The sequence below is a fragment of the Engystomops pustulosus genome, chromosome 6, assembly GCF_040894005.1.
Source record: "Engystomops pustulosus chromosome 6, aEngPut4.maternal, whole genome shotgun sequence".
Classification (NCBI taxonomy): Eukaryota; Metazoa; Chordata; class Amphibia; order Anura; family Leptodactylidae; genus Engystomops; species Engystomops pustulosus.
The window spans coordinates 179,917,495-179,930,536 of record NC_092416.1 but is presented as its reverse complement, the minus strand read 5'-3'; the positions used below and the strand labels follow the sequence as shown (position 1 = coordinate 179,930,536).

Sequence of the window (13,042 nt, the reverse complement as noted above, 5' to 3'; positions counted from 1 at the left end):
ATCTATCTATCTATCTATCTCATATCTATCTCATATCTATCTATCTATCTCATATCTATCTATCTATCTCTATCTATCTCCTATCTATCTATCTATCTATCTATCTATCTATCTATCTATCTATCTATCTATCTCATATCTATCTATCTATCTCATATCTATCTATCTATCTATCTATCTATCTATATTTATATCTAGTTGGAAATGTGAGATGCAAATAAAGATGCAATTCCCACCTATTATTTAATTGCCCGATGTCCATCTCTGTAGCTCACAAAACCAAAAGCGATATGAAAGATGAAATCCTTATCTTTTAATATGACACAAAACGCATGTTTCTAGGTGCTATAAAGCAGAAGATAGAGGTGTCTACTTCTGCAACCACTAAACTTGAGAAAATGGGATAGAAGAGAAGAGTCATATTTGCCTGACTTTGAAGAATATTTCTTTTATACATAAATGGGTGGGATTTCACACAAAAGTAGGACATTTCATACTCTGTCTGAGGGGACTAGTAGTTTATTGGGGTGAAACATGGTAACAGGTTCCTTTTAAGCTTCCTAGAATATAATACACATTTAAAGGGAACTTCTCACCAGGTTTTACCCCACTAAACTCTTAGCCCCCTCATGTCTGGTATGAAATGTTCTTTACTAGAATTCCCTCTTTTATGTGAAGACCTCCAAAGTCATGTGATAATGAGCAGAGAAGAGTTATATTTTACCAGGGAAGAGTCAGGCACAGAGGCTGGAGCGTCACTTTCGGGTTCTGAGGTTCTATGATCTTAAGAGAAATGGACAAATAAAGTAAAAATCCGGAAATTGAGCTGCACATAACAATGCAAGCTTTTCTTTTCCTCCTGTATCTCCAGTTCTGTAGATCACAGAACCACAAGTTCTGGTGGTATTTGAAAGAGAAAATTCTTCGTCTTTAATCTGATACCAGAACCTTGTTTCTAGCTATAGAACCCATGATATAGGTGCCTGACCCCTCCAGCCAATGAACCTGACCCTTTACTAGTAAAAATGACTCTTCTCTGCTAAAAATGACTTTGGATGAGAGTTTTTTTTTTATATAAATAAACATATAAAATTTCACATAAAAGAGAGAATTCTAGAAAGAACATTTCATCCCCTATCTGAGAGGGGTCTGTGTTTTGCAGGGGGTAAATGTATGTGACAGGCCCCCTGTAATCCCCCTGCCTATTGTCAGCATATGGTCAGTTCAGTCATTCCCGGTCTGGTCTGCTAGACCCTGCAAGCGGAAGGAGAGGCTTGTTGGACCAGATTCGCTCGTGGTCAGACTGTCATGGTACCAAATAGCCGATGATGTGGGTCCTGCTTTAAGCGGAGGTGTCCACTGTATTCCAATAACATGATGGACCTCGTAGCGGAAATCTAATGGATCCTACTATATATGAATGAATATTGGTACCAGTCATCTGATGTAACCCTAATCCCCACTGCTGGGAGTTCCCTGATCTTATCATTATAGCCCCTTATATCAGCCAGCAGGGGGTGACAGTGAGCCTATCTGAACGCAGGACCTTAGCACCCCATGGTATAGTGGTGTCAGGGGATGAATGAAGCACATGCAATGGGTGTAAGCCTAGGAGAAGCCTAGCAGAGCCCTCCTCTGCGACTATGTGGAGCCCACCCAACACTAACACGGTGACGGATCCTCCTCGCCATATGCTAATCACCGGCACTTGTCATCCTCGTGTCACCCCCCTGTAAGCTCTGCCATGTCCTTGTCAATGATTTACGGCTTCAGGTACATGAACCCTACAGAGATCTCATACCAGACGTGGTCCTGGTCCTCGTTTCCAGCAGAGGTATGTTTGGCTCCTCCAGTTTGGTGGCTCGATGCCAGAAAATATCTCGCTGTTTAGAACTGCTCGGCCCCTGCCTTACCTCAAAGGATTTGGGCTGAATTAACCCCTTTGCCGACATTTCCCCAGCAAATATTACAGCCAACATTATACCGGATTATTGGAACGTTTCCATGTTTAAGTTTGTGAAATTATTGGGTCTTTTTCTTGACACCAATGAAGAGAGAAGATTCTATAAAGTCCTTACATATAAGATAACTGCATAAGTATTTACCCCCTTACCCAATATTATGGAGGGGTAAATGTGACATCAATTGGATCTGTATGGAAATCACTGGATCGGGTTTACCCCCCTCTCACTGCATGGGAAGAATAAGTTTGCTGATACAAAGTATCATCCCTTCCATCACTCCGAGGCAACAATGTAGCGGAAAATCCTTCTGGTTTGTAGAGATACTAGAAGAGGACATTGTCACCTGGTCAGGAAGACGAATATAAGAGTCCATTCCCTTTAAGACACTATTATACATGAACCCGCGTATCCCGGAGCTGTGAGGATCAGTCATGTCTCGGAGATGACACTGCTGTTTATTCGCTGCTGTTCTCTACCTCTCATTCTCAATGAAGCTGACGGCAGGCGTCTGCTTTCCCTCCGCGCTCTCTACACATTTTCCAGATGAAGAATAAAACGAAAGAGGAAAAGATTATATTCCAGCAAGGCGCCAATTGTACAAGAACGTGGAGATATAAAGCACAACAACTAACGTCCAAATATCTGGTTCTGCCTGCAGCAGCCCTACCGGGCAATCTGAGGCTCCCTCCATAAGAAGCCACCAGGACCAATGTGCACCTAACTGCATTATGCAGAGAGTTGGCCTCTGCGTGTAGTTTATTGCTAAGGCCATGAGATTGTCAGATCTTACAATGGCCACATACACCCGGTCATATCTCCCCATACACTATCAGCAGCAGGGACCCTCCATCAGGGGCTGATATCCCACCACTGTATCCTTGTTCCCTCACACATCTGCTGTAGGGAGTTGGGAGGCCCCATACATACATCAACCACCCAAAAAGCAGTGGCTCTAGCTGACAATGGCTTTGGATGACGTGTAATGTGCATGGTCCCCATGGTACAGGGGATATGTCAGAAGTATCCATCATGCCAAACTACAGACAATGTCAGTAACATCTCTGGAGAGACGTTTTATTGCACCTTTAAGTGGCAGCAAGGACTGTTTTATAATGCACTGCTGTGCTTATAGCTCTCTACAGTGAGCCGCTTCATGGCCTCTCCACATCATATTGCTAGATTGTAATTTCCAAGTCCTCACACTGCTGTGCTCTTGGCTCTCTGCAGCGAGCTACTTCATGACTTCATGGCCTCTCCACATCATATTGCTACATTGTAGCATCCAAGTCCTCACACTGCTGTGCTCTTAGCTCCCTGCAGTGAGCTACTTCATGGCCTCTCCACATTATATTGCTAAATTGTAATTTCCAAGTCCTCACACTGCTGTGCTCTTAGCTCTCTACAGTGAGCTGCTTCATGGCCTCTCCACATCATATTGCTACATTGTAGCATCCAAGTCCTCACACTGCTGTGCTCTTAGCTCTCTGCAATGAGCTTCTTCATGGCCTCTCCACATCATATTTCAAGATTGTAACTTCCAAGTCCTCACACTGCTGTGCTCTTAACTCTCTGCAGTGAGCTGCTCCACTGCCCCTCCCCTCTGCTCTGAGTAAAAGCTGTAGCAGGCTTCTGGTTGGATACTACAGAAGTGCCCAAGAGCAGAGGGGCTGTCAAGGAGTGTAATACAGACAGCACAGAAAAAAGCAGTGAGAGGACGGCAGTGCGAGAATCATGAAAACTCCATTTGCACATAGACAGGTCTGATCACATCTCTTCATACTGTTTCCTATGGTTGTAACGGCAGAGACTTTCCCTTTAAACAAAATCTACCATCAAAATCCATCCTGATAAAGCAGGGACAGTACTCATAGATCCAGGCACCGGGGCTGTGTACATCTTCTTATATGTGTTAGCTATGGCCTCCATTCTTCTAAAATCAACTTTTTAAATGATGCTAATGTGGGAGACAATACCAGAGCCCCTCTGTGCTGTAGCTTCACAGCCTGTGCAGGAGCACTTCCTCCCTCCCACTGTGTGAGATTACATCATATCCTTTTAGCTTGTATGAATTATACCTGGTTTTAAGTATATATTTGTTATAGACCAATATACATATAATGTTATGGATTCATTTTCCATTCTTTTAATCTGTATGAATCATACATGTTTCTGCACACATATATTTTATATATATATATATTTTTTAACTGTAGATCTGAAGAAGGAAACGTCTCCGAAACGCGTCATCAATAAAGCAACATTTACACCAATACTTATGAAGTGTGGACACCTTTCCTGAACGATTACCATGTGTTCTGGTCTTCCCAATTACGGAGATTACATCAGGCAGAGGGAGGGGGGGGGATGCTCAGGGAGCAGAGGGGAGACAGTGTAACAGCTTGTGAATCTAAAGCACAGAGGGGCTCTGGTAACACCCCTAGAGTCTTAGTTGATTACAGTCGATTTTAGAAGGAAGGAGACCATGGATAACAAGTAGAAGAAGAAGAGAACAGTCACGGCACCCGGATCTACGAGTAACCTCATCTATGGCATTAGTGCTCATGTGGCCCATAACTATCCCTCCCTAATAGATACAAAAAGCAAGACGCGGCTTGGACTGTATACACACTATGGGAAGGTCTTAGTAATGACTGGAGCAGATGGGGGCGGGAGGAGGTGTGAGGACATGCACATGTGGTGATATGGAAGAAGATCATCTCCTCCTCCATAAAAGACAATAAAAATATCGCTTCTCGCAGGCGACAACTTTATTTTTTTTTACGTTCCGCTGTAAAAGTGGGCGATGACAAAGTCGTAAATTCGCGAGCGGGTTTTCCCTTCGACATTTTTAAATAACGTCTCGCTATAAATATTTTATGGACACTGTAAGATGTAACGGCCTGTGGGAGGGCAACGAAAGACGTCCATAAACTTTTATGTAGTGTACATGTCTATTCCTCTGTGTTACCGCGATGGGAGCGAGCACGGCCAAAATCGTGGGGTTTTTAAAAATATTTTACGTTGTGAATAGAAACAAATTGAAATGTAAGTAAATTAGTTACTTTCTGTCCATCTGTGCCGCTGCATCACCATATTCAACAAAGCATCAACAAAGTATCATTTGATGTATTCCGGAATGTGACGGGAACTAAACCTGCAACGTTAGAGATCCGGGATCACGGGATCGCACAGGTCGGACGCTTTTTGGGGTCGTAATCTCTGACATGGTAATAATTATAGAATTTTTTTTTTTTCTGGGCAATTCTGCAAATCTTAAGAGCGGCTTTACAGAACAATTAGGTCATTAGTGACAGCGAGGTTTTTAATGACTTGCAGGTGGATGTTACAAGCAACAATTTGCTCAGCCATAATAATAAAGAGAGGAGAAGTGAAAAAAGGGAACAACGCAAAAAAAAAAACCCCCACACAAAATAAAAGCAAACATGAAAAGCACGGATCATAAAAGTATGGAAAGCGTTAAGCCTGAACGCAGCGCACGGTACAAGAGGTCGGCACAAGATCCTCCCAGGGAATGTAACAAACATCTGAATATAGTAAATACATAATATTTATGTAAGTATATAATTATACATGTATATAAGAGGCAGTAAAGTATAAGTGGCTGATACTGTCCATATATACAACCAGATGATGATACACAACCAAACAATACAAGACATAAGACTAATACACCAAGAAAGCCCAACTAATAAAGTGTAATAATAACACAGTAAATATGACAGATAATACTGGTGCCCCTCGCCTCCTCCACCTTCTCTATGGCTCATAGATTTATCTATAAGGTAAGGCCCCGGTCATTAATGTCTCTGCTATATCTTATACCTAAATATAGTAAAAAAAAAAATCCAAACATTGATGAAAGTAAATATTTAATACAACAAAATCAACAGACTCCGCCCACGATATCAGTGACTACAGGTCGTATAGGAATGAAATGGATTTGATTATATTCCCATGCCACTGATTTCTCTGTGCATTAAATACATGAGAACGACATCGCGGCGACTCACATCATTCTCTGTCATGTCCTGCTCTGCTTTCTGGCTGCCGAAATATCACAATCTGGGATATGTAGGAGTGCGACTTATTATCCAGCAGCCCGGGAACAAGGGATGGGGTCTATATTACTATTCAAATGCTCCTTGTGATCTATCTAAGTTATAATATAAAGTCCAAATGAGTTACTCAGTCTATCTATCTATCTCCTATCTATCTATCTATCTCCTATCTATCTATCTATCTCCTATCTATCTATCTCATATCTATCTATCTATCTATCTATCTATCTCATATCTATCTATCTATCTATCTATCTATCTCCTATCTATCTATCTCCTATCTATCTATCTATCTATCTATCTCCTATCTATCTATCTATCTATCTATCTATCTCATATCTATCTATCTATCTATCTATCTATCTATCTATCTATCTATCTATCTCCTATCTATCTATCTATCTATCTATCTATCTATCTATCTCATATCTATCTATCTCCTATCTATCTATCTATCTATCTATCTATCTATCTATCTATCTATCTATCTATCTCCTATCTATCTATCTATCTATCTATCTCCTATCTATCTATCTATCTATCTCATATCTATCTATCTATCTATCTCATATCTATCTATCTATCTATCTATCTATCTATCTATCTATCTATCTCATATCTATCTATCTATCTATCTATCTATCTATCTATCTATCTATCTATCTCATATCTATCTCCTATCTATCTATCTATCTATCTATCTCCTATCTATCTATCTATCTATCTCCTATCTATCTATCTATCTCCTATCTATCTATCTATCTCCTATCTATCTATCTATCTATCTCCTATCTATCTATCTATCTATCTATCTATCTCCTATCTATCTATCTATCTATCTCCTATCTATCTATCTATCTATCTCCTATCTATCTATCTATCTATCTATCTATCTCCTATCTATCTATCTATCTATCTCTCTATCTATCTATCTCCTATCTATCTAATATCATATCTATCTATCTCATATCTATCTATCTATCTATCTATCTATCTCCTATCTATCTATCTATCTCCTATCTATCTATCTATCTATCTATCTATCTCCTATCTATCTATCTATCTATCTATCTATCTATCTATCTATCTATCTCCTATCTATCTATCTATCTCCTATCTATCTATCTATCTATCTATCTATCTATCTATCTATCTATCTATCTATCTCCTATCTATCTCATATCTATCTATCTATCTATCTCCTATCTATCTATCTATCTATCTATCTCTATATCTATCTATCTATCTATCTCATATCTATCTATCTATCTCATATCTATCTATCTATCTCATATCTATCTATCTATCTATCTATCTCCTATCTATCTATCTATCTCATATCTATCTATCTCTCTATCTATCTATCTCATATCTATCTAATTTATTTTTATTTATCTATCTATCTCATATCTATCTAATATATATCTATCTCCTATGTATCTATCTCATATCTATCTGTCTATCTATCTCATATCTATCTATCTATCTATCTATCTATCTATCTATCTATCTATCTATCTATCTATCTATCTATCTATCTCATATCTATATATCTATCTATCTCATATCTATCTATCTCATATCTATCTATCTATCTACAGTATCTATCTATCTATCTATCTATCTATCTCATATCTATCTCATATCTATCTCATATCTATCCATCTATCTATCTATCTCCTATCTATCGGTATCTATCTAATATCTATCTATATCTATATATATCCTATCTATCTCTCATCTATCTATAAAACATCTATATCATTCTACTTTCTCTATCTGTTTTTCATCCAAACTTCTATCTATGTAACATCAACATTTTGCTGTTACTTACTTACTGTTACTGGGAATAAATCTATGTGCCACCATAGTATATTTGTTATGTTGCATAGTGCACAGCATTGGGAAGTATACGCTCCTCTCTGCCTTGCACCAGGCAGTATATCTGTATAGGGTCCTCTCTGCCTTGCACCAGGCAGTATATCTGTATAGGGTCCTCTCTGCCTTGCACCAGGCAGTATATCTGTATAGGGTCCTCTCTGCCTTGCACCAGGCAGTATATCTGTATAGGGTCCTCTCTGCCTTGCACCAGGCAGTATATCTGTATAGGGTCCTCTCTGCCTTGCACCAGGCAGTATATCTGTATAGGGTCCTCTCTGCCTTGCACCAGGCAGTATACCTGTATAGGGTCCTCTCTGCCTTGCACCAGGCAGTATATCTGTATAGGGTCCTCTCTGCCTTGCACCGGGCAGTATATCTGTATAGGGTCCTCTCTGCCTTGCACCAGGCAGTATATCTGTATAGGGTCCTCTCTGACTTGCACCGGGCAGTATACCTGTATAGGGTCCTCTCTGCCTTGCACCGGGCAGTATATCTGTATAGGGTCCTCTCTGCCTTGCACCGGGCAGTATATCTGTATAGGGTCCTCTCTGCCTTGCACCGGGCAGTATATCTGTATAGGGTCCTCTCTGCCTTGCACCAGGCAGTATACCTGTATGGGGTCCTGTCTGCCTTGCACCGGGCAGTATATCTGTATAGGGTCCTCTCTGCCTTGCACCAGGCAGTATATCTGTATAGGGTCCTCTCTGACTTGCACCGGGCAGTATACCTGTATAGGGTCCTCTCTGCCTTGCACCAGGCAGTATATCTCTATAGGGTCCTCTCTGACTTGCACCGGGCAGTATACCTGTATAGGGTCCTCTCTGCCTTGCACCAGGCAGTATATCTGTATAGGGTCCTCTCTGACTTGCACCGGGCAGTATACCTGTATAGGGTCCTCTCTGACTTGCACCAGGCAGTATATCTGTATAGGGTCCTCTCTGACTTGCACCGGGCAGTATACCTGTATAGGGTCCTCTCTGCCTTGCACCAGGCAGTATATCTCTATAGGGTCCTCTCTGACTTGCACCGGGCAGTATACCTGTATAGGGTCCTCTCTGCCTTGCACCAGGCAGTATATCTGTATAGGGTCCTCTCTGACTTGCACCGGGCAGTATACCTGTATAGGGTCCTCTCTGACTTGCACCAGGCAGTATACCTGTATGGGGTCCTCTCTGACTTGCACCAGGTAGTATATCTGTATAGGGTCCTCTCTGACTTGCACCGGGCAGTATACCTGTATAGGGTCCTCTCTGACTTGCACCAGGCAGTATACCTGTATGGGGTCCTCTCTGCCTTTACTTGTCTTTGATGGAACATAACCCCAGTCACTCAAGCAATAAAAGGTATCACTTCCAGAGCAATTTTCTCCATGGGCTCATTAACTAATTAACCATGGAGCAATTCCAGGAGAAATTTCAGCTGTCCGGGCAGCGTATTAAAAGGGAGTTTGGGCCAAATCTGGAATCAGCCTCGTGCTGACAGGGATAAAGATTCACTATGACATCACTGGGAAACTCGATGGAAGACATTCAATGTGATTTAATATATCCAGATAAGAAGTCAGAAGAGTCTCAGGGTAACAAGGATGAGAGTCTTTGCTCTCACTGTAACTTCTGCACTGTCTAAAGTGCCGAGGGCTATTTTATCTATGCTACAATGTATATAACACAATGTATATCCAATGGCAATAACCAGTCACAAAGGCCCGGCCAGCTGCAGCCGCCAACAATACCAAAAAGACAAAAAAGGTCAACACGGGCTGCCACGACCCCTCTGTATCCAGGCCTAAGGAATCCCCTGACATATAAGGGACAATGACATAGATTGCACATGAAATGTTACACAGAAGCCACACAATTGTATTCACCTGTCTCTAGTCTTCCACTTATTACAGCTATGTGATCTGTATAAGATGCGTCTACTCACCCACACACTCGTTGGCCTCTCTGGCCGTCGCTCGCTGCCAGGGTCTGTCGTAGTGGAAAGGTTTGCAGCGGTCACACTCGGGTCCAGCAGTGTTGTGCTTGCAGTCGCACACCAGGTTGTCATCTCTGTCCTTCACGCATCTCGAGGCATGTCCATTACACTTACACCGACCCCCCACTTGAAGGTCAGAAACAGCATAAAAGTAAGAGTCTCTGGCCAATTCCGAGTCGTCTTCATTCTCATCCCCAAAAGTGTGAAGACGGCTGAACACCACCTTGATATCGGTGGCCGTCACCCAGTCTTGAAGGACCGGGGAGTTGTCAAAGTCATGTGCAGAGGGTCTACCATCCAAGGTGCTGAAGGCTATCAGGCCTCCGGAGAGGGGGTGCATGTCTGTGTGAGAGTCCGTGCAGATGGCCTCTTGCTCATTCTGCTTAGTGATGGCGGCTTTATTGGGTTTGTTGTACATTTTCCTACATTGCGTAGAGTAGAACTGAAATGGTACCCAGGATTTCCCATAGTCCATAGATTTGAAGATAGCCATGGATTCCGGTCTTGGAGAGCAGAACTGGAGACTCACATAGGTCACCTCAAACTTCTTCCCCAGGGACAAAGTTAGGGTGACGTTCTGAGGATACTGGATAAAGTTCTCCGACTGCCAACAGGTGAGATTGTGGGGGTTGTTGAGATCAGTCAGAAATGAGGGTGGGTGAGCTTTTTTAGGGTCCGAGGCATTGCAAAAATGGCAGTTCCTGAATCTATCCTCCCCTTTCTCCGTCACCACACAATACCTTGAGGGGTTCTTCCCGCAGGTGCTTGACACTTTGACTTCCTTCCCAAAAGCTGAGTTGACAAAGTCCGGAATACATCTCCTAGGGTTCCCATTCTCGTCGTAGCATGGATCAGGCTGCGTAGTCTGGATGGAAAACATATTCATCCCATATCCTCCTCGACTTTCTTGAGCGGTACAGGACAAAGAAACTAGCACCAACAGCAAAAAGTGCCCTTTCAGCATCATCTTCGAGTCAGCTTAACCCTGCCTTGACCACAGATCCTTCCACTGGCCTGTACTCCTAGCAAAAAAAAACCAAGGCAAAGACAGAAACAAAAAAAAATAAAAAATAAATAATATAAAATATTTTAGTCACCTAGGAGTTACTAAAAACAGATGGTAAAAATAGCTGAAATAGACTAGCAACCAAAATCAAACAGAGATGACATCATTGAGGAGAAAGGATCCAAAAGAAGAAGAAGAAGAAAAAAAAAAAAAGTTTACAATTTCATAGAAGCATCCTGCAAAAGTTTTTATCTGTAAAAGCGAGAGTGATATAATACAAGGCTAAAAAGACAACATCAAAGTCCCAGATAGATGTGTGTGAGGGCTTCAGGGGCAGAGGTGACACCTTGCTCGTCTCACGTCAATGTTCTTACCTAACATTCTGCAAGTAAAGAGAATTATAGGGGGGGAGAAAAAAAAAATGCACTACCTTAGGATTAAATTAAGAGACGCTGCACATAAGGGGGCGGAAAAAAAGTTCAAAAAGTTGCGCTAAAATTAAAAAAAAAAAAAAAAGTTTGTTGGCCGCTCAGGGCAGACTGTGCAGCGCGGAGGATGAGGAGAAGAGTCAGAGCCAGAGTGAACCCTCACATCCTTCTGCACAGATGAGAAGTTTTGGGTGACTGTCTTTCCCTGTCTTGCTATAGAAAGTGAATGAAGCTCTCAGACTGTTTGGCTTGAGGTCATCTCAAGGAATGACACTGCGTTAGGGGGAATTACAACGACACCCACTGGTAGAAGAACATTGGGCAGGGGAGGCTGCGAGCAGAAGGAGAAGAGGAGGGGAGAGGAGGTGAAACAGAGGGGGGGAGGCTGGAGGATAGGGGCAGGGAGTGGAGGAAAGGGAGGCTCGCCTAAACCAAAGGGAGACACACAAGGGGACAGGCACAGCCTGCAGATAAGGTGAGCACCAAATGTGAGAGGTCACAGCAACTGAGAAGGAATAGGACCCAGAGACGCTCAAGAATCTATAGTGCAGGACTGCAAAAAGGGAATCTAAGAACTGATTCAGCAACAGGTTTGAAGAAAGGGTTAATGTGGGTATGTGGCAGCTGGGAAAGCTGGGTGTCTGTCTTACCAGGAGCTGTACCTCAGCAGAGGCCATAGGCACAGGAGGCTGTGTGTGTCCTGGTGGAGGCTGCAGGGTGCAGTGAGGTGGAGGCTGCCGCTGCTCATGGTGTCTGCAGGCTTGTGTATACACCATAGATGTGAGGAGGTGTCACTCAGGGCAGGGGCTGCAGGCAGGGAGGGGGGGGGCTGTTTCTTGCAATGAGTCTGTCTGGCTGCAGGGATCTGTCTTGACAGTAAATTAAGTTATATTGGGATGGAAGGTGCTGACAGGTGGTAAGAGAGTGCAGGGTGTTAGAGATGTCCCATTATGTCCTTACAGGGACTGCACAGAGAGACAGACACAAGTCTTACCTGCTGCAGGGGGTGTACATGGTGCAGTCACTATTATATATCTATAGTCCATGTACCGGGGGGGGGGGGGGGGAGAGTGTAGAGCCGGGGGTGTACATGGTGCAGTCACTATTATATATCTATAGTCCATGTACCGGGGGGGGGGGGCAGAGAGTGTAGAGCCGGGGGTGTACATGGTGCAGTCACTATTATATATCTATAGTCCATGTACCGGGGGGGGGGGGGGCAGAGAGTGTAGAGCCGGGGGTGTACATGGTGCAGTCACTATTATATATCTATAGTCCATGTACCGGGGGGGGGGGGGGGGCAGAGAGTGTAGAGCCGGGGGTGTACATGGTGCAGTCACTATTATATATCTATAGTCCATGTACCGGGGGGGGGGGCAGAGAGTGTAGAGCCGGGGGTGTACATGGTGCAGTCACTATTATATATCTATAGTCCATGTACCGGGGGGGGCAGAGAGTGTAGAGCCGGGGGTGTACATGGTGCAGTCACTATTATATATCTATAGTCCATGTACCGGGGGGGGGGGGCAGAGAGTGTAGAGCCGGGGGTGTACATGGTGCAGTCACTATTATATATCTATAGTCCATGTACCGGGGGGGGGGCAGAGAGTGTAGAGCCGGGGGTGTACATGGTGCAGTCACTATTATATATCTATAGTCCATGTACCGGGGAGGGGGGGGGCAGAGAGTGTAGAGCCGGGGGTGTAC

General features: G+C 43.1%; 1 protein-coding gene across 5 annotated transcripts in view; it reads right to left on the bottom strand.

The window, feature by feature from the left end:
- The window catches only part of NTN1 (netrin 1), a 249,596-nt gene that overhangs the window by 54,354 nt on the left and 182,200 nt on the right, over positions 1-13,042 (bottom strand). For 3 of the 5 annotated variants that reach the window (XM_072112626.1, XM_072112622.1, XM_072112623.1), the window contains exon 4: positions 9,851-10,923. In XM_072112626.1, the coding sequence (XP_071968727.1) occupies positions 9,851-10,868 (1,018 nt within the window). In that variant the 5' untranslated portion in view covers positions 10,869-10,923. Of the gene's footprint in view, positions 1-9,850; positions 10,924-11,337; positions 11,610-11,985; positions 12,102-13,042 lie in introns of those variants that run through there. The other 2 variants (XM_072112624.1, XM_072112625.1) reach the window with 2 other exon arrangements.